This window comes from Elephas maximus, chromosome 5, assembly GCF_024166365.1.
Source record: "Elephas maximus indicus isolate mEleMax1 chromosome 5, mEleMax1 primary haplotype, whole genome shotgun sequence".
Taxonomy (NCBI): domain Eukaryota; kingdom Metazoa; phylum Chordata; class Mammalia; order Proboscidea; family Elephantidae; genus Elephas; species Elephas maximus.
The window spans coordinates 165,755,872-165,778,950 of record NC_064823.1 but is presented as its reverse complement, the minus strand read 5'-3'; the positions used below and the strand labels follow the sequence as shown (position 1 = coordinate 165,778,950).

At 49.5% G+C, this 23,079-nt stretch overlaps 1 protein-coding gene across 9 annotated transcripts in view; it reads right to left on the bottom strand.

Moving 5' to 3' along the window:
• The window catches only part of JAKMIP1 (janus kinase and microtubule interacting protein 1), a 164,096-nt gene that overhangs the window by 75,476 nt on the left and 65,541 nt on the right, over nt 1–23,079 (bottom strand). For all 9 annotated transcript variants that reach the window (XM_049886791.1, XM_049886798.1, XM_049886799.1 and 6 more), the window contains 3 exons: nt 22,516–23,010; nt 2,342–2,551; nt 1,093–1,212 (listed from right to left, as the gene is read on the bottom strand). In XM_049886791.1, the coding sequence (XP_049742748.1) occupies nt 1,093–1,212; nt 2,342–2,551; nt 22,516–23,010 (825 nt within the window). The remainder of the gene's footprint in view (nt 1–1,092; nt 1,213–2,341; nt 2,552–22,515; nt 23,011–23,079) is intronic.

Here is a 23,079-nt window from a genome sequence, read left to right as displayed (position 1 = left end):
AAATACAATTTTATGAAAAAGAAAATAGATTAGAAAAAACAAAAATTATCCATAATCACCCTACCCGAGACAACAACTTCTGATATCCAGGAGGATGACAGTGTATTTCTATTATGCAAACAGTTTTTATGATTTAATTTGCTGTGAACAAATCTCTACGTCAGTTAAGTATGGTGTACATCACGGTCATCATGGCCGGGCAGAATCCACAGCACCAGTGTCCCGTAACGACCTTGGCCAGGGCCCCAGTGTCCCGTAACGACCTTGGCCAGCGCCCCAGTGTCCCGTAACGACCCTTAGCGCCCCAGTGTCCCGTAACGACCTTGGCCAGCGCCCCAGTGTCCCGTAACGACCTTGGCCAGCGCCCCAGTGTCCCGTAACGATCTTGGCCAGCGCCCCAGTGTCCTGTAATGACCTTGGCCAGTGCCCCAGTGTCCCATAACGACCTTGGCCAGCGCCCCAGTGTCCTGTAATGACCTTGGCCAGTGCCCCAGTGTCCCATAACGACCTTGGCCAGCGCCCCAGTGTTGACTGTAACGACCTTGGCCAGCGCCCCAGTGTCCCGTAACGACCTTGACCAGCGTCCCAGTGTCCCGTAACGACCTTGACCAGCGCCCCAGTGTCCCGTAACGACCTTGGCCAGTGCCCCAGTGTCCCGTAACGACCTTGGCCAGTGCCCCAGTGTTGACTGTAACGACCTTGGCCAGCGCCCCAATGTCCCCTAACGACCTTGGCCAGTGCCCCAATGTCCCGTAACGACCTTGGTCAGTGCCCCAGTGTCCTGTAACAACCTTGGCCAGTGCCCCAGTGCTGACTGTAACGACCTCGACCAGTGCCCCAGTGCTGAGGCACGGGGAGGTTTCAGAGGTTTGCTGTTACAAACAACACAGCAAAGGACACCCTCCCCACACTGTGCACCGAGCTTCTTCAGTGGCAAGTTTCATGAGTGGGTGTTAGGTTTTTAATCAAAGAGAAATCAGGAAGAAAGCTAAGAAAAGGGAGCCTGTGGGTTAGCTCCCGTGTGAGGCATGTTTTGCGGCCCTGGCCCTTCCCGTGCCCACAAGGCGCCATCTGTCTGAGGGGCGGATTTACCAGCTCGTTCCTCTCATCGGCCAAGAGGGTATTTCTGTCTTCCAGCTTCCGTATCACCGAATTCAGCTCAGCAATTTTTAGTTGAAATCGCCTCACATCTCGCTCGTCCATATGTTGATCCTAAACGGAGTTGAGATACAGGGGAACTTGTAAGAAGCAGGACTCAAAACGACTCTGAAGAAGCTTAAATGATTTAAAAAATCCACAGACTTTTCACATGATGACATATAGGTGAGGACCCTACCCCATGCGACTCCCTGAAGCCAAGGTGTGGACAATACCCCAAGCCCTTGCAGACTTGATGGAAGACTTCATATCAAAGGCGACTGACACTTTAGACCCTTCAGAGCTCCCTAATGTCTCAAAATAGCCCATGAGGACCTTCATGATGGAGCCCCAGCCCCCCTCCGCCTCCTACTAACCCCAGGGCAGGCTAGGACATTCGTCCAGGGCAGGGACTGTGTCCACCTTGCTTGCCACTGAAAGGCCTCGCCTCACACAGTGTCCACACAGCGGTCACTCACTCCAGTATTTACTGAATGAACAAATGGAAGAATGAATGAAGGCTGCTTCAGCCCCTGTCATTTGTAAGCTCCAAGCTGCTGCCCAGAAGGTCCCTGCCCTTGTCCACCAGCGAGCTTCTGCTCATCCTGCACTCTGACTTGGAGTCATTTCCCTTATCAGCTAGGTCCCTTCTGGGCTCTTGCTGTACCCACAGTGATCTCTTCATCTCTCTTCTCATCTGAACTCTGAGAGCCCCAAAGGCAAGGATGCTAGCTTCTCATCTCTATTCTCAGAGTCTAGTATGGGCCAGGCATGCAGTCAGCATTAAGTCAATTTGGGAAGGAAGGGATAAGGGAGGGAAGGAAGGACTGATGAAGGGAGGGATGAATGGAAGGAGTGATGGAGGGAGGGAGGGAGGGAAGGACTGATGGAGGGAAGGAAGGACTGATGGATGGAAGGACTGATGGATGGAAGGACTGATGGAGGGAGAGAGGGAGGAGGGAAGGACTGATGTATGGGTGGAGGGACTGATGGATGGATGGAAGGACTGATGGAGGGAGGGAGGAAAGGAGGGTGGAGGGAAGGACTGATGGCTGGTGGAAGAGTGGATGGAAGTGGGGTAGGAAGCAGGAGGATGGGTGAGGGGAAGCTGGAAGCCTGGTGAGTTGGTTGGAGGAGTGAGGAAAGAGGCAGGCTTGGTGGGTGGACCATGGTCAGTCCGAGCACTACTGCGCCCAGCCCCCACCTGGCCCCCCATGAGCTCCGCCATGTCTCCGATGCCTGGCGGGAGCTCCTTCTTGGGGCTGCCGTGGTGCCGCTCGGCCTCCTTGACCTGGACCAGCTGCTCATCCAGCGCCTCCTTCTGGAGCAGCAGCTTCTGGGTCTGGCCCGTCTGCACACCCAGCTCCTTCTCCAGGGCCAGGATCACACGGTCTTTCCCTTTGATCTCGTCCATCTGGAGATGAGAAAGAGCATGGTCAACCCCAGGGCTCACAGCCAGGAAAAGGTGAAGGCTGTCCCTGGGCCGTGTCCACCGACCTCAGCACACTCGGGTCAGGACCACAGCAGACAAGACCCGCTGCTCCTTACACCCGCTGAACAGGGAGGTCTCGTTGGAGGTACCGGAGCCGAGCACTCTGGGTTGAACCAGGTCTTGGCCTTAGGAGTCTACATCTGCTCATGCCCACACAGCTTGTTGCTGTCATTAGTTGCCCTGGAGTCAATCTCCAGTACCTTATCGAAATAACATGGAATCCTAACCCTGCCATCCTCCAGCCACCATCCTCCCAGCCCCCTTGAAGCAAAGCTTCCCACGGGGTTGGTGGTGCCCTCCCAGTTCCGGCACAGCCCCACCCTCCACCAAGCAGCTCTGGCAAAGCTCCCCTGGCCGCCAAAGCCGGTGGGCCTGTCCCTGCCCTCCCATCCTCGACGTTATCCCCAGCCTCCAGCATTGCCCGCCCCTGTGACATCCATCTCTTGGTTCAAGGTCCCAGGGCCCAGTTGCCCCCACCCACGACTGCTCAGCCCCAAACTTCCTCAGACCCTCGTCTGCTCTGGCTACCATGAAAGGTTGGGGTCTCCAAGCCCTGGCCCTCTTCTCACCCCGGTCCTTACAGGTGCCCCCCACATCCTTGTCCATGTGCTCCCTCCCTCCCGTCCTCAGCCATGCACTGCCCCCCTCCTCACCCACAGCTGGCCCCCCACATCCTCACCCACAGGCTGGCTTCCCCCACATCCTCACCCTTGGCTGGCCCCCCCACATCCTCACCCACAGGCTGGCTTCCCCCACATCCTCACCCATGGCTGGCCCCGCCACATCCTGACCCATGGCTGGCCCCCACATCCTCTCCCACAGGCTGGCTTCCCCTACGTCCTCACGCACAGGCTGGTTTCCCCCACATCCTCACCCACAGGCTGGCTTCCCCCACATCCTCAACCACAGGCTGGCTTCCCCCACATCCTCACCCATGGCTGGCCCCCCACATCCTCACCCACAGGCTGGCTTCCCCCACATCCTCACCCATGGCTGGCCCCCCACATCCTCACCCACAAGCTGGCTTCCCCCACCACGTCCTCACCCATGGCTGGCCCACCACCTGCAGTGGACACATGGATGTCCCTCAACCCTGACTTCCTCAAGATCCAAACTCACAGAACCAACTGGTTACTTGACTTTCTCCTCAGATCTCCAAGGACCTAGGCCTCTACACGTGTGACCCTGAACCTCTCCACTCACCCCGCCTGGTCTCCTGCATCCCTGGGACAGTGTCCAGTCTCCACACGTGTGACTGTGAACCTACTCCATTTGCCCCACCTGGTCTCCAGCATCCCTGGGACAGTGTCCAGCTGTATGTGTGACCCTGAACCTACCCTATTTGCCCCACCTGGTCTCCAGCAACCCTGGGACACGGTCCAGCCTCTATATATGTGACCCTGAACCTACCCCACTCACCCCACCTGGTCTCCAGCATCCCTGGGACAGTGTCCAGCCTCCACACATGTGACCCTGAACCTACTCCATTCGCCCCGCCTGGTCTCCAGCATCCCTAGGACAGTGTCCAGCCTCCACACATATGACCCTGAACCTACTCCATTCGCCCCGCCTGGTCTCCAGCATCCCTGGGACAGTGTCCAGCCTCCACACGTGACCCTGAACCTACCCCACTCACCCTGCCTGGTCTCCAGCATCCCTAGGACAGTGTCCAGCCTCCACACATGTGGCCCTGAACCTACCCCACTCGCCCCACCCAGTCTCCAGCATCCCTGGGACAGTGTCCAACAGAGGACGCACCCAAGCAAAGGCAGCCCAGTGACTGCAGGGTGGCCAAGCCGAGAGAGTTCACCGAGGCCGGCTCCGCTCCAGGCGTCTACCTCAACTCTATGTGACACAAGGCCAACAGTTAGGAAATTCCCCAGTAAGAGAACCAAATGGGAGATGCTCCAGACACCAGAGTCTGGTTTACTGACAGAAATCGGACAGCTCCAGCTCCAGTGCCTCCACTTCCAAGCACCACCCCGGGCTTTAGGAATAAATTCTATGTGAGAGGAGTACCTGAGAAAGCCCTGGGAAGGACACGAGCCTTCAGCAAGGGCAGTTTCAACAAAACCCGTGGGACGGGGTTTACATGCCACCACGTGGCATTAATCGTTCACACATATCTGAGTGCCCCAGTGCATGCGCCAGCACGTAAGGCAACGTATGTCAGCACTACCATGATGGCTAACCTCACGTGTCAGCTCAGCTTGGCTCAGCTACACTGCCTAGTCATCTGGTCAAACACTCGTCTGGATGTGGCCATGAAGGTATTTACATGTGGTTAACATTTAAATCCACCACTCGTCTGTCAGTCTGTCCTACTGTGTAGGCTTGCATGTTACTGTGATGCTGGAAGCTGTGCCACCAGGGTCACCCGTGGTGGACAGGTTTCCACAGAGCTGGAAAGACTAAGAGACTAGGAAGAAAGGCCCAGCAATCTACTTCTGAAAATTAGCCAATGAAAACTAAACAGAGCACCACAGGACACTGTTCACCTTGCTCACTTGGGACATCAGGAGGGATCATCTCTAGAGCAGGACATCCTGTTTGGTGAAGCTGAGGGCCAGCGAGGGTGAGAGAGGTCTCGGTGGAGGGACTGGCACAACAGCCACGGCAATGGACGTGAACACGGTGACCGTGAGGATGACGTGGGACAGGGCAATGACTCGCTCTGTTGTACACAGGTCACCATGAGTCACAGTCACCTTGACAGCAGCTAACAACAACAAATGTCTAAACCAGTTGACCTTAAGTGAAGCAGATGACCCTCCATAATGTGGGTGGGCCTCACCAACCAGCTGAAGGCCTTAGGAGAAAAAGCTGTTTCCCGAGGAAGGAGGGTCCTGCCTCAAGACACGCAGACATCCTGCCAGGGTTTCCAGCCCCGTCTGCCCTACAGATGTCCACCGTGCTAGCCCCACAATCACGCGGGCCAATTCCTCAAAATAATTCCCTTTCTTTCTGTCTCACCCTCTGTCTCTTTCTCCTTCTCTGTCTCTCTCTCTGTCCCTCTGTCTCTTTCTCCTTCTCTCTCTGTCTCTCCCTCTCCCTCTGTCTCTCCCTTTCTCTCTCTGTCTCTCAGTTTCTCTGGAAAGCCCTAAGACAGCAGCCTTGATTACCCTATATAAACTTTAAACCCATTTGATAGTAACCAACAGGGCACACATGGAGGCCCCTTTGGGAGGTCACCCGACCTCCCCACACCTCTGGTCCCCAAGTGTGAAGCAGGGAGACAGGAATATCCACTGCAAGGGGGCTGTTAGGATGGAATGAAAGAGACGGGCCCCCAAGAGGAGCGGGCCCTAGGGACGGGGGCTGGGGTCTGCTCCATAACCCTGGTCTGAGTTCCCTGCTTTCTCCCTGTGCCTTGGTTTTCTCACCTGTGAAATGGAGATGGTGCTAGGGCCTAACCACAGGGTTGCTGTGAGGACTGATGGCATTAACACGTGGGAAGTGCCCCAGTACACAGTAGGCACTCAATAAATGTTAGCTTGAATTCTGACAGTCGCTTGGCACACAGGAGGGCCCTCCTAAGACGCCGTCTCCTATAGGCATTCAAACACTGAGTGGATGAATGACTGAATGGATGCTGTCGTGGGCTGAACGGTGGTCCACAAAATACTCTGTCCACGTTCCAAACCCCTGGACCTGCGTGCAGCCTGATTTAGAAGACAGGGTCTCTGCAGATGTGATTAATTTAAGAGATCATTCTAGATTAGTGTGGGGCCCAAATCCAAAGACACACGTCCCTGTAAGAGACACAGAGCGACACAGACGCAGAGGTGGCGGCCACGTGAAGACGGAGCAGACTGGAGCGATGCGGCCACGAGCCCAGGGATGCCTGGAGCCAACAGACACTGGGAGAGACAAGGACGGGTCCTCCCCTAGAGCCCCTGGAGGGGACACAGGACCGACCCAGGGGAACAAGTCCAGAAACCACTGGCTGTTGATCGTGACTGCCCTTTCTTCTGGACTGATTTCAGAGGTGGGTATAATGTGTAAGAGGGAGTCTGAAAGCCCTCTTGCTCTGCTAATCCAATCCAGCCGAGAAGGAAATGCAACAGGGATGCTTTCCAGACATGTTGCCACGGGCAACGGACTTGCCTGCAGAGGGACGTTTATCAAAATGGGATCACAGGACATTGCTCCATTGCTCTCGCCTAAGTGGGTCCTTGTGAGTGAAAACCACACACAACCGAGAATACTGCGCTGGGGACATGCGTTTTGCACCAGAACGGAAACAGCCTTCAGACACTGACTTTTCAGTGTATTTTAAATTCAGGCCAAGCAGCCTCTTGTGTAATGCACTGGTGTTCCCTCATTTTATTTCCCTTAAATATAAAAGCTTCCTATGCCAGGGGGGCATATTTTACACATTTATTACAGAAAGTATAAGCTCTTCCCAGGTGCTGCAGCTCACTTAATCCTTACAACCCTGGGGCAGATACGTAATTACCCCTGATTTATAGATGAGGCAGCAAGAAACTGGCCCAGGGCCACACAGCTAACAGGCACTGGGGTCTGGACTCACTCCAGAGCAGGCCATCTCCAAAGCCACGTCTTCCTCTTACAGGACGATTTCTCCCCAGAACACACACACCACACACACACCACACCACACACATAGCACACACACACCACACCGCACACCACACCACGTACCACACCACACACAAAGCACACACACAGCACACCGCATACCACACCACGTACCACACCACACACATAGCACACACACGCCACACCGCACACCATACCACGTACCACACCACACACATAGCACACACACACCACACCGCACACATAGCACACACACACCACACCACACACACCACATACCACACCACACACATAGCACACACACACCACACCACACACATAGCACACACACACACCACACCGCACACATAGCACACACACACACCACTTACCACACCACACACATAGCACACACACACCACACCACACACACCACATACCACACCACACACACCACATACCACACCACACACATAGCACACACACACCACACCGCACACATAGCACACACACACACCACATACCACACTAAACACATAGCACACAAACACCACACCGCACACATAGCACACACACACCACACTGCATACCACACTACGTACCACACCACACACATAGCACACAAACACCACACCGCACACATAGCACACACACACACTGCACACCACACCACGTACCACACCACACACATAGCACACAAACACCACACCGCACACATAGCACACACACACCACACTGCATACCTCACTACGTACCACACCGCACACATAGCACACACACACCACACTGCACACCACACCACGTACCACACCACACACATAGCACACACACACCACACCGCATACCACACCACACACATAGCACACACACACACCACACACATAGCACACACACACCACACACATAGCATACACACACCCCACACATAGCATACACACCGCACACCATACATACACACCGCACACCATACACACACACCACACATACACACCACACACACACCACACCGCATACCACACCACACACATAGCACACACACGCCACACCGCACACACCACGTACACCACACACATAGCACACACACACCACACCACACACATGGCATACACACCACACACCATACATACACACCACACATACCACACACACACCACACATACCACACATACCACACCATACATACACACCACACATACACATATCACACACACCATACCACACACACACCACACACCACACACAACCCACACACACCACACACACATTGCACACACACCACACCACACATATACACCACACGCCACACATATACACCACACGCCACGCACACGCCACACATACCACACACCACATGCCACACCATGCACACCACACACACACCATACCACACACACACCACACCCACACCACACCACACGCACACCGCACACATACCACTTGCACACCACACACACCACACCACACATACCACGCACACACCACACACCATGCCATGCACACCACACACCACCCACACACCACACCACACACTACACACCACACAAACCACACACACACCACACAAACCACACACACACCACACACACCACCCCCACACCACACACGCCACACACCACACACACGCACACACACCACACATACCACACCACACACCACACATACCATACCATGCACGCCACACATACATCACACACCACACCCACACACCACACACACCACACATATACCACACCACACACACCACACACACTACACACACCACCCACCCATACACCACGCACACAAACATACTCCATACACACACACTACACATATGACACACAGCCTGCACATACACACCACACACATATACATACACCACATGCACACACGCCACACACAATACATACATTGCACACATACGCATGCAGGCACGCACATGTACTACATCACACGTATACACACACCACATACAAAGCACACATACACACCACACACACTGCACACACAATACACACATTACATGCACACACACCATGCAGACACACACATGCATTATATACTATACAAAACACAAGCCACACATCACACACATACACTGAGCCCACACACACATGCACGCATGCAAACATACTGCACGCCACACACACGTGCAAACACCACACACACATCACATACACACAGTACAAATCGTACACACACAGACACCACAAGCACACAGCACATGACTACAAAACAGCCTGCTAGGATTGTGATAGAGGCTGCTAGCACTGAATCTGGTCTTAGGCTGGGTTCCCTAGAGAAGTGAAAAAGCAGTGACAAGTATATAAACATGTGTGTGTGTGTGTGTGTGTGTGTGTGTGTGTACACATACACATATATATGCTTACGTATGTACAGAAAGAGATTTATGTCAAGGAAATTGCTCATGGAATTGTAGAGGCTCGCAAGTCCCAAGACCGTGGGTCAGGCATCAGGCTGGAGGCTTCTCCTGACTAACACAGCTGCAGGGGCTGACGAGTCTCAAGATCGGCAGGCAATATGGCAAGCTGAAGGCTCAAGTCCCAAGATGCAGAGGATAGATGGTGATAAGCTAGATGCAAGATCCAGAGTGAGCAAAAGCCAAGGAGCTTTGCCAGAAGGCCATACAGATTAGATACAGGTCATACCCCTGAGTAAATGCCCCTTATAACTGATTGCCTGATCACATCAGATCACATCATGGAGGTGATTATATTATATCACAAAATGGAAGATAATTACATCATTACATAACTGCCAACACACTGAGAATCACGGCCCAGCCAAGTTGACACACAATCCTAACCATCACAATCCACCCCTTGTCAACGTGGCACCGTACACATCTCATTAAACCACACACAATCTCTAAACAAAGACAATTACAGAGTCATGCTTGTGCCTAAGTGATTCAACCAAATGTGGAAATTATTGTACAGCGCACAAAAGCGAAATTCTGCCGAAGATCACTCAAAAGTGGCTGTAGTAGTACATCAGCAGGGAACTGCCAGAAATCCAAGCTGGATTCAGAAGAGAACATGGAACCAGGAATATCACTGCTGATGTCAGATGGATCCTGGCTGAAAGGAGAGAATCCCAGAAAGATGTTTACCTGTGCCTCACTGACTACGCAAAGGCATCCAATTGTGCGGATCATAACAAATTATGGGTAACATTGCAAGGAATGGGAATTTCAGAACACTTAATTGTGCTCATGAGGAACCTGTACGTAGACCAAGAAGAAGTCGTTCAAACAGAACAAGGGGATACTGCGTGGTTTAAACTCAGGAAAGGTGTGTGTCAGGGTTGTTTCCTTTCACCATATTTATTCAATCTGTATGCTGAGCAAATAATCCAAGAGGCTGGATTATAGGAAGAAGAGGCAGCGTTAAGCTTGAAGGAAGGCTCATTAACAACCTGTGATATGCAGATGACACAACCTTCCCTGCAGAAACTGAAGAGGACTTACAGCACTTATTAATGTAGATAAAAGACCACAGCCTTCAGTATGGATTACACTTCAACATAAAGAAAACCAAAATCCTCACAACCGGACCAATAAGCAACATCATGATGAATGGAGAAAAGATTGAAATTGTCAAGGATTTCATTTTACCTGGATCCACAATCAACACCCTCGGAAATCAAAGGACACAGTGCATTGGGCAAATCTGCTGCAAAATGGCCTCTTTAAAGTGTTAGAAAGCAAAGATGTCACCCTGAAGACTAAGGTGCACCTGAGCCAACCCATGGTGTTTTCAATGCCCTCATATGCATGTGAAAGCTGGATGATGAATAAGACTGAAGAATTGATGCCTTTGAATTATTGGTTGGAGAAGAATATTGAATACGCCATGGACTGCCAAAAGAACAAACAAATCTGTCTTGGAAGAAGTACAGTCAGAACGCTCCTTAGAAGCAATAATGATGAGACTTTGTCCCACATACTTTGGACTTGTTATCAAGAGAGATCAGTCCCTGGAGAAGGACACCATGGTTGGTAAAACAGAGGGTCAGCGAAAAAGAGGAAGACCCTCAACAAGATGGATTGACACAGTGGCTGCAACAATGGGCTCAAGCATACCAATGATTATGAGAACGGTGCGGGATGGGCAGCGTTTCATTCTGTTGCACATAGGGTCGCTATGAGTCAGAACCAACTCGATGGCACCTCACAACAACTTTTACCTAATATGATGCAACATGTGTAGAACCAAAAACACACCAAAACCAAAAACCCATTGCCATTGAGTCAATTCCAACTCATAGCGACCCTATACGCACCAGCTTCATTTATATCTTATGTTTTATAAGTGAAGAAAACAAACATTTACAGTCCTCTCTCTACAACTAGTCACGTAGTCATAACTGGTATTTAGAACTACTACTTCCACCATCCATTCCATATTCTCTTTGCCCTCAGCAAATATTCAGCTGGTCGTGGTTCTTTGCCTGGTAGGGTGACTGAAACCTTCATTCCTGAAGGGTCTGGGCCATTAGTAGTCATGTAGGAATTGAGCTGCTGTAGTTTTCCATTGACTTAATCACAGGGCATGGTAGTACTAAGAGACACCCTAAGAGACATTCTAGACGTACTCTTCTTTACCTCCATTATGTAATATCAATCTGATTTCCCCTTGGTGACCAGGATCAATCACCCAGTCAATATAGTAACTCCCTTCTTTCCCTGTTGCTCCAGAGGGATGAAGAGTCCCAAGTGGCCAAGTAGCATTAACTTCCCGTTGAACGGAATCCATGTCGTGTCTTCAGTTGGGAACATTTCTCCATTTGGAACTAAGACTGAAAGACACGCAGAACATAGGGTCATGGGAAATGAAGCAAAATTTTGTGAGTAGAACAGGCTGCTGGGCCATGACATGAACAGGACATACGCCATTTTCTTCTCTTCTAAACTTATTCTTGCCTGCTCAGTTCCTTTTTCCTTCTTAAATTTTTACTAATGACTAATGTCCGTTTCAGACTGTAGAAAACATATGATATGATCTAAGAAAGTCTTATGACCACCAACACTACCCCAGGAGACCAGTCACCCTCTGGCAGATGAGATAACACCTTGGGACCATGACCATCAAAACCACCCCAGGAGGCCAGTTACCCCCTGGGAAGATGTGATAATACCTTGGAACTATGATCACCAAAACCATCCTAAGAAAAAATGACATTCCACAAGTTCTTGAAACCCATGATTTTGCCCTAAAAAGTTTTCAGCCAGTCTCCATTTGGGGGAGACAGGCTTTGGAGGAGATCATTCCCCTCTGTCTCCTGTGTATTGGTACATAATAAAGCTCTTGCTACTCACCTCACCCCTATCTCAGGAATTGGCTATCTGTGGCAAGCGACTCTGACCCATGAAATTGTGGTAACATGAGTGGGTCACTAGGAGTAATAGGGAGTGGTGCCCACACCCATTTCCACTCCTTGGTTACTGGACCCATGATTCCTGGCTATGGGAGCAACAACACTCTATATTGGATGCTAGTTTAGAGCATATACAGTCACCTGAGCACCAACCCTGCAAGGTATTGCCACCTAGCTGGCACTGTAGTTGTGTCTTTAGAAGGCCATTCCTCCGTTTTATCAAGCCAGCTACTTCAAGATGATGGGGAACATGGTAAGACCAGTGAATGCCACGATCTTGGGCCCACTGTCACGCTTCATTTGCTGTGAAGTGAGTTCCTGACCCAAGCTGATGCTGTGTGGGATACCGTGATGGTGGAGGATAAGGCATTGTGTAAGTCCACGAGTGGCACTTTTGGCAGAAGCGTTGTGTGCATGAAAGGCAAACCCCTATCCAGAGTAAGTGTCTATTCCAGTGGAAACAAAATGCTGCCTTGTCCATGATGGAAGTGGTCCAATGTAATCAACCTGCCAGGGGCTGGCTGATCACCTCAAGGACCGCTACCATACTGGGAACTCAGTGTTGGTGCCAGCTGCTGGTAGACTGAGTGCTCAGCAGTGGCTGTAGCCAAGTCAGCCTTGGTGAGTGGAAGTCCATGTGGCTGAGCCCACACATAATTTCCATCCCTACCACCATGGCCACTTTGTTCCTGAGCCCACTGGACAAAGACAGGAGTGGCTGGGGAAAGAAGATAACTGGTTTCCACAGAATGTGTCATCCTACCCATTTGATTGTTAAAATCCTACTCTGCTGAGGAAACCCCCTGGTGAGAATTCACAAGACACAAATATCTTCATTTCTTTGGCCCATTAAAAAGGTCTATCCACATCCCTCTTCCCCAAACCTCCTTCTCCAATTTTCCAATCATGTTCCTTCCAACTCCCTGGCCGTCCAGCCAAACCACTGGCCACAGCCCATGAACCAGTATACAATCACACACCTGGCCATTTCTCCTTCCTAGAAAAGTGAACAACCAGGTGCACTTCTTGAAGTTCTGCTCACTGGGAGGATTTCCCTTCACCACCATCATTCAGGAAGGTCCCAGAAGGGGGCTGGAGTTAATGCTGCCACTGTCCACATTTGAGTGCTGCCTACATATTGCACAGAACCACCTGCAAACCAGGCATGAGTTTTCTCTTCCTCAATCAGATAATCATAAAGAACTCCCCATGAGGACAAAGGTGCAGACTGGGAGATGGAAGCCAGTGTGACAGGAATGGAGACCAACGGCATTTGGACCACTTCCTCATGCAACTTACTTGTGCCTTCAGGTCCTGCTCAGGCCCGATCTCATATACACCACTTCCAATTAATGATGGAATGCTGCTGTGCACATCCAACTTTATGACTCTGTGGGTCTGACAACACCTAGTTCATGATGGGCAGGTCAGGTTGCAAGGTGACTTGGTGGTCCATGGTTGCACGTTCAGTCTCTACTAAGGTCCAGTAAAAAGTCAAAAGCTGTTTCTCAAGAGGAAAGTCATTATCTGAAGACGATGGCAGAGCTTTACTCCAAAATCCTAAGGGTCTGCACTGTGATTCATCAATAGGGGCCTGCCAAAGACTCCAAAGTCTCACATACTTTGGACATGTTATCAGGAGGGATCAGTACCTGGAAAAGGACACCAGGCTTGGTAAAGTAGAGGGTCAGTGAAAAAGAGGAAGACCCTCAATGAGATGGACTAACACGGTGGCTGCAACAATGGGCTTAAGTATAACAGTGATCATGAGATGGCGCAGGACTGGGCAGTGCTTAGTTCTATTGTACACAGGGTCACTATGAGTCAGAAGCGACTCCACAGCACCTAACAACAACAAAAGACTCCAAACAGCATCTCTACCTGCCACTGACACTTCAAGTACCATTGGATCAGCCAGATCATATGGCCCAAGGGGCAGAGTGGCTTGTGTCGCAGCCTGAACCTGTTGCAGAGCCTTTTCTTATTCTGGGTTTCCCTCAAAACTAGCAGCTTTTTGAGTCACTTGATAAATAGGCTGGAGTAGCACACCCGAATGAGGGATATGCTGCCTCCGAAATCCAAAGAGGTCCACTAGGCGTTGTGCCTCTTTTTTAGTTGTGGGAGGGACCAGATGCAATAAGTTATCCTTCACTTTAGAAGGAATATATCAACACCACTGGTCCCCTAGAAATTTCACTGAGGTGGAAGGTTCCTGAATTTTTGTCAGATTAATTTCCCACTCTCTAGCACACAACTGTTTTACCAGTAAGTCCAGAGTCACTGACACGTCTTCCTTTTAGGTCCAGTCAGAATAATGTCATCAATGTAATGGACCAGTGTGATGTTTTGTGGAAGGGAAAGGTGATCAAGGTCCCCTGCAGACTAAATTAAGACATAGGGCTGGAGAGTTGATACACTTCTGAGGTAGCACAGTGAAGGTGTATTTCTGACCTTGCCAGTTGAAGGAAAATTGCTTCAGGTGGTCATTTGAAACTGAGGACTTTGTGAAGAAGGTACTGGCCCCCTCAATAGCTGCCCGCCAGGTACCAGGAGAGGTACTAATGTGCTCAAGCAATGGAACCCCATCTGGAACAGCAGCTGCAACTGGAGTCACCACTTGGTCAAGTTTTCGATAATCCACTGTTATTCTCCAAGATCCATCTGTTTTTTTCACAGGCCAAATAGGTGAGTTGAATGGGATGTGGTGGGAATCACCACCCTGCTTCCTTCAAGTCTTTGATGGTGGCAGTAACCTCTGCATTCCTTCCAGGAATGTGGTGTTACCTTTGGTTTACTATTTTCCTAGGTAGGAGCACTTCTAATGGCTTCCACTTGGATTTTCCTACCATAATAGCCCTTACTCCACTTCTCAGAGATCCACCACGGGGGTTCTGCCAGTTGCTGAGTATATCTATTCCAATTATGCATTCTGGAACTGAGGAAAACACTACAGGATGAGTTCAGGGACCCACTGTAAGATGGACATGAGCTAAGATGCCAATAATAACCTGACCTCCATGTACCCCCACTCCTACTGGTAGGCCACAGTGACGTTTTCGGTCTCCTGGAACTAGTGTCAGTTCAGAGCCAGTATCCACTAATCCCAGAAAAGTCTGATTATTTCCTTTTCCCAATGACTAGTCACTCTTGTAAAACGCTGTAGGTCTCTTTGGGGAAGGCTGGGAGAAAGATTAACAGTATAAATTTTTGGCAGTGTAGTGGGGTCCTTCTTCAAGGAGTTGTGAGTCTGTGAACTTGCTCAAGCCTGGGAATTGATTGAGGGGCTGTGACTCTATTCTGGCGATTTGAGTCAGATTGCCATTCACTTGGCCTAGAATTTTTCCACCTGTATATATCAAGTAAATATTAAGTAATTTTCCATCTATTTCATGCCTAGGGACACCATGACTAAGTAGTTGATTCTATAAGTCCATATGAGTCAGACTATTCTAATGACTGTTTTGACTCTCCTGTCCATTACGATAACCACATCCACCTTGTCTTGTTGACTGAGTCCAACTGCTTGGCCCCTACCACCATTGGGTCCAATCAACCCCACTGTACTTAGGTATCTTAATTCAGTTAGGGCAGTCCCCGCTGTCAAATCTGGCTTACATAAAATCACAGCAGTCTTCAAGGATGCTGGGGCTCCCTTCACAAATTTGTTCTTCACTTTTGTGGTAAAAGGTGTGTCCTCTGGACACTCCATGTGTGGATCTAATCTGATAAATCCACTGTAACATGCCAATTTCCTTAAGCTTTTGGATACCTTCTACAGTATACCAAACCAGATCTGGAACTTCAGCTTGATCTAGCGTAGGCCGCCACATAATCCATGCTTCGGCGAACCAACCAAATAAACTATGAGATCCTTTCCTAACCTCTCAAGCTGAAACAATGAAGAATCTGTGCTTAGAGGGCCCATATCAATAAACTCAGACTGATTCAACTTTATGTTCCTTGCACCATTACCCCACATCCTTGATAGCCATCCCCACACATATTCCCCAGGTTTTTGTTTGTACATATTAGAAAAGTCAAGCCATCTTTTTTTTTTTTTTTAGTGTAGCGTACTACTCCTGGGTCACACTTTGTAATTTACCTTTTTTGGCTCACTGGGACTTAAGTCTAGTCTATACATCTAGAATCTAAAATGGGTGGTGGATATGTGTTACAAAAACTTATCTGCCTTAGGCGATGCCCCAGGCAATGACTCAGACACCTCCCCACTGATGACTTGGACAAAGGCTCTTTAGACAGGGCTGGGTTAATCTCATCAGATGGTGGTGGAGGGGTGGCTTAGCAGAAAAAGATGGAGTGATCTCTTCAGGTGGAAGAGGAAGTAAGAGGGTTATGTTTGCAGGAGTAATTAAATAGAATTTAGGGGCTCAGTGTCTCCAGCTTCCTCATCATCTGCCCATATGTCCCCATCCCAAGCTTCAGGATCCCATTTCTTCCCAGTCAATGTCCTCACTTTTACTTCAGGCACGTTCAAGTTTGGGAATTCAGTTGGCATTGAAATTTAGCCAATCCTATGATAAGACTGGAAACTCTGGTGGTGTAGTGGTTAAATGCTACAGCTGCTAACCAAGAGGTTGGCAGTTCAAATCCACCAGGCACTCCTTGGGAACTCTATAGGGCAGTTCTACTCTGTCCTATAGGGTCGCTATGAGTCGGAATCAACTCAACGGCAGTGGGTTTGGTTTGGTTTTGTTTTGGTTTGGTTTTTTTGATGATAAGACTCTGTGTTTGGTTTTCAGCAATATCAGCTCTGTTACTACAAGAAATAAGGCTTTCTTTCAGAGCACAAGTGGCAACTTTGAGGTCATTTATGTGGCACTTTAGCTGTGATTCTGAAACCCTGAGCCCATCTCTTTCTTTCACCACTTTGTCTAGCTAAAGTAGGACCAACCAACCAACCAGCTTCCTAATAACTTCTCACTCTGACAGAATTATAGAAAAGTAACAAACATGCTATTACCCAGGGTCTTGACTCTCCCCAATACTAGACCTATTAATGGTGATATTTTGCATATTTCTATTGCCCCCTCATACCATGGATTAGCAGTGCCCTTTTTACTAATGGAAGCAGAGTCATCAACATCTTTAAGACTAACCAGACTTGAGAACCCATTTAGAAAACTCATCCTTATAATTTTCTTTCTCTAGAACCTGTGTTGGTACCAAATGTATTAGGCTGGGTTCTCTAGCGAATCAAAACCAGTGAAGCATATGTATATGAGATATATAGACACAGAGAGAGAGGGAAACAGAGAGATTTATCCCAAAGAAATGGCTCACGTGATTGTAGAGGCTGTCAAGTCCCAAGTCCATGGGTCAGGCATCAGGCTGGAGGCTTCTCCTGACTCACATAGCTGCAGGGACTGATGAACTCAAGATCGGCAGGTCAGATGGCAGTCTGCTGGCTCAAGTCCCAAGAACTGAAGGTCAGATGATGACAAGCTGGATGCAGGATCCAGAGAGAGCAAAATCCACCGAGCTTTGCCAGAGCATCGATATGTATTGAATGCAAGCCACACCCCCAAGGAAACACCCCTAACAGCTGATTGGCTGATCACATCAGATCACATGATGGAGATGATTACACTGTATCACAAAATGGAGGATAAACAACATCATTACATAACTGACAATCTACATAATACATAACTGCCAAACCACTGAGAATCATGGCCCAGCCAAGCTGACTCACAAATCCATAGATCAACTGTGGAAAAACTGTTATCTACACTAAGTCTTCTAATCCATCACTATTTTCTGGAAGAGTCTGTGTAGAATTAGTTTTTTTCTTCCTTAAATATTTGGAAGAATTTACCTGTGAAGCTACCTGAGTCTGGGCTTTTCTTGTGGGAAAAGTATTAATTACAGAATCAATTTCTTTAAAAGCTGTAAGACTACTCAGATTTTTTTTCTTCTAGTGTCAGTTTTGCTAAGTTGTGCTTTGTCTTGGCCATCTAGTGCTGCTATAACAGAAATACCACAAATGGATGGCTTTAACGAAAAGAAGTTTATTCTCTCACAGTCCAGTAGGCTAGGAGTCCAAATTCAGGGTGCTGGCTCCAGGGGAAGGCCTTCTCTCTGTCGGCTCTGGGGGAAGGTTCCTGTCATCAGTCTTCCCTTGGTCTGGGAGCTTCTCAGCTCAGGAACCTCAGGTCCAAAGGACGTGCTCTGCTCCTGACGCTGCTCTCTTGGTGGTATGAAGTCCCCTACTCTCTGCTTGCTTCCCTTCCCTTTGATCTCTTGTGAGATAAAAGGTGGTACAGGTCACACCCCAGGGAAGCTCCCTGTACATTGGATCAGGGAGGTGACCTGAGCAAGAGTGCTACCCTAATCCTTTTAACCACAGGCAGAGACTATGATTTATAACACATAGGAAAATCACAAAATGGAGGAGAACCGCACATGGCTTAACCAAGTTGACACATATTTTGGGGGGACACAATTCAGTCCATTACATGCTTGTTCAAGGGATATGTCCGTTTCATCAAAATGTCAGGTTTATTGACATATACTGTTTATAATGTACTCTTACTGTCTTTTTAATGTCTGCAGGAGCTGTGGTATTTCCACTTTTACATTTTTTCATTTGGTAACTTACAGAGTCTCTTTTCCCCTTTATCAGTCTTGCTAACTAAACCCACTGCCATTGAGTCAATTCTGACTCATAGCAACTGTCATGGATTGAACTGTGTCCCCCAAAAATGTGTGAATCAATTTGGCTGGGCCATGATTCCTGGTATTGTGTAATTGTCATCTGATGTGATTTTCCTATGTGTTGTAAATTCTGCCTCTATGATGTTAATGGAGCCCTGGTGGCTAAAAGCTCAGCTCAGCTGCTAACCTAAAGGTCAGCAGTTCAAAGCCACCAGCTGCTCCTTGGAAACCCTGTGGGGCAGTTCCATTCTGCCCTATAGGGTAGCTACGAGTCAGAACTCACCCAACGGCACACGACAACAACAAAATGCTATTAATTAGGGGGGATAGGCGGCAGTTGTGTTGATGAGGCAGGACTCAATCTATGGGATTGGATTGTGTCTTCAGCCAGTTTCTTATGGGATATAAAAGAGGAGCAAGCAGAGAGACAGGGTGTCTCATACCACCAAGAAAGCAGCACCAGGAGCAAAACGTGTCCTTTGGACCTGGAGTCCCTACACAGAGAAGCTCCTAGTCCAGGGGAAGATTGGTGGAGAATAAACCAGTTTGTTAAAACCAGCCACTTGCGGTATTTCTGTTACAGCAGCACCAGATGGCCAAACCAGCAACCCTGTAGGGCAGAGCTGCCCAGATGACCAAACCAGCAACCCTGTAGGGCAGAGCTGCCCAGATGGCCAAACCAGCAACCCTGTAGGGCAGAGCTGCCCAGATGGCCAAACCAGCAACCCTGTAGGGCAGAGCTGCCCAGATGGCCAAAACAGCAACCCTGTAAGGGCAGAGCTGCCCAGATGGCCAAACCAGCAACCCTGTAGGGCAGAGCTGCCCATACAGCTTCCAGGGCTGTGAGTCGTCGCAGAGGCACCGTCCTATCTTTCTCCCATGGAGCCGCTGGTGGGTTTGAAATGCCAGTCTTTCAGTTAGCAGCCAAGTGCCTTAACCACTACACCACCAGGGCTCCTTCAGTCTTGCTAGGATTTACCAGTTTTAATTAACTTCTAAATTTTTTATTTTCTTTATTTACTTCCATGATTTCTACTATTATTTTCTTCATTCCATTTACTGGGATTTAGTTTGCTCTTTTTCTTTCTTCTTGAGATGAAAGCTTAGATGTTTGATTTTCAGCATTTCTTCTTCTTTTCCCCTAAAATACATTTTTCTCTAAGGACTGATTCAATTACAACCTACAAACTTTGAAATGGCGTACCTCCATTATCATTCAACCCATAATATTTCCATTATTATTACTTCTTTGGCAGATGGGTTATTTAGATAAAAAAAAAATTTATACGTGCGCTTAATTTCCAAACACTGGAGGATTTTCTAGTTTGTTCTTTTATTGATTTCTAGTTTAATTCCATAAGATTTTCACTGGCCAATTTTTTTTCAGAAGTAGACTGCCAGGTCCTTCCTCCTAGTCTGTATTAGTCTAGAAGCTCACTGAAACCTGTCCACCATGGGTGACCCTGCTGGTATTTGAAAACCGGTGGCATAGCTTCCAACATCATAGCAACACACAAGCCCCCAAAGTACAACAAAGTGACAGATGTGTGGGGGGCTTCCAGAAGAACGAACAAATCTGTCTTGGAAAAAGTACAACCAGAATGCTCCTTGGAAGCAAAGATGGTGAGACTATGTCTCTCATACTTTGGACATGTTGTCAGGAGGGTTCGGTCCCTGGAGAAGGACATGATGCTTGGTAAAGGAGAGGGTCAGAGAAAAAGAGGAAGACCCTTAACGAGATGGACTGACACAGTGGATACAACAACAGGCTCCAGCATAGCAACGGTTGTGAGGATGGCGCAGGACCAGGCAGTGTTTCTTTCTGTTGTACACAGGTCGCTATGAGTCAGAGCCAACTGGACGGCACCTGACAACAACAACAGTTTAATTCCATTCTGGCCAAAAAGCTTACTCTGTGTGGTATTAACCTTCTTGAAATTTCTGTGAGCTGCTGAATGGCCAGGCCGCTGGTCTGTTTTGATAAGCATTCCATGTGCCCCTGAAAAAAACGCTATTCTGCAGCTGCTGGAACACGGTATTCTATCAGTTTGGTTCGACTTGGTTGTGTTGTTTCAGGTTTTATATCCTACTTTTTTCTGCTGCTTCTATCACTGTGTTACCTGTGTTAAATCTACCTATAATACAGGTTTGTCTGTTTCTCTTTTTAGTTTTGTAATTTTTATGCATTTTGAAGTTTTTTTATTAAGTGCATTCCTGTTGAATCCACCCTTTTATTATAAAAAAAAATAAAAAGTTCCTGTATGTTTTCAATATTTCTTCTTAAAGTCTACTTTGACATTAACACAGTCAGACCAGATTTCTTTTGATTACTGTTTGTGTGGCGTATCATTTTCCATACTTTTACTTTCAATCTGTGTCCTCATAATTAAGGCGTATCTCTTGTGAACACCACAGTTGTTGTTTAATCCTCTCTGACAATCTTAGCTTTGCAGCCTGCTGTACCACACAGGTTCAGACCACAGGTTCAGGGTCTGACAAATGTCTGGCTGTGTGTCTGTCCCAGACCCTGCCCTTTGCCTTTCCAGCCCCACTCAATGGCCTCCCACACCAACCCCAAAATACCCAAACCAGCTGCCATCTAGTCAGCTCGGACTCATGGCAACCCCACGAACTCCAGAACCCAGAACATAGTAATATTCTTCGTTTTCAATCTTTAATGCCAACCCTGAGAGAAGGCAAAAAGGTCTGCTGACTTATCCAAGCCCCTGCAAAGTCACTTTGCTTGGGGACCCCAGTTCTCAGCCCATGCCAGCATCAGCCAACGCCCCCAGGGAGGAAAGGGGCTGGTGGTTGTCAGCTCCCTAAGAAGGGCACCTCCCCACACCTTGGGAATTTTGGCCTTCTGACATGATCGTCTGCAATGTGTGGTTTTTCGCTCCTTGCTGCAGCAGGAGTGCGGGCTGCCCCCCTTCCCCCGCCACACCTCCCCTGGGGTGTGAGTCAGCTTGTAGTTTATTAACGAAATGAGTGAGCAAACGTCCAGCGCTCTGACGCGCTCTACAGGCTTCCCTTGAGACAACCTGCCCATCATCCGCTAACCTCACATTACAGATGAGGAACCTGCGCTCTGGGCGGTTCAGAGGTCCGTCAGGGATGGCACGCCTAGTAAGGAGACCGGCACCCCAAAGCCTTCTGCCCACACTGAGTGCGCAGGTCCTCGGAACCTCGCGTTTGCTGCGCAAAGGAAAGAAGGGCGCTTGGGGATGGAGAGAAAAGGAAAGACGGGCGTGGAGAGAGGACAGGCAGGGGCGCGGCGCAGGCGTGCGTACCAGCCGGCGGATGTCCCGCTCGCTCTCGCGCTTGGTGCGCTGCACCTCGTCCTGGTGCGCCTGGTAGGCGGCGCGCAGGTCAGCCGCCTTGGCCTTGTCGGCCTGCACGCAGGTGCTGAGCGCCTCCTCCGCCTGCCGGCGCGCCGCCTTGAGCTCCAGGATCTCCTGCTGCAGCCGCAGACGCTCGCCGTCGAAGGCCCTGCGCGCCTCCTCACGCGCCTCGGCCAGCAGCGCCGTCTTGACCTTGTCGGCCGCGCCGTCCCGCAGCAGGGTCAGCGTGGCCTGCAGCCGCTGCAGCTCGCCCTCCTTGATCTTGGCGGCGCGCGCCGCCTCCTGCTCGTGCTGTCGGATCAGCGCCTCGCGCAGCGCCTGCAGCTCGCGCGTCTTGTCCTCGTGCAGCTTGGCGCGCAGCTCCGACAGGAAGGCCGTGTGCCGCCGCTGCTCCTGCTCGCGCTCCAGCCGGACCTCCTGAAGCCGCTCGCGCAGCTTGCCCACCTGCGGTGGGATGAGACGGGGAGTGGGTCAGGAGCGGGGTCATGCTGAGGGGGCTGGGCCTGGGGCTGT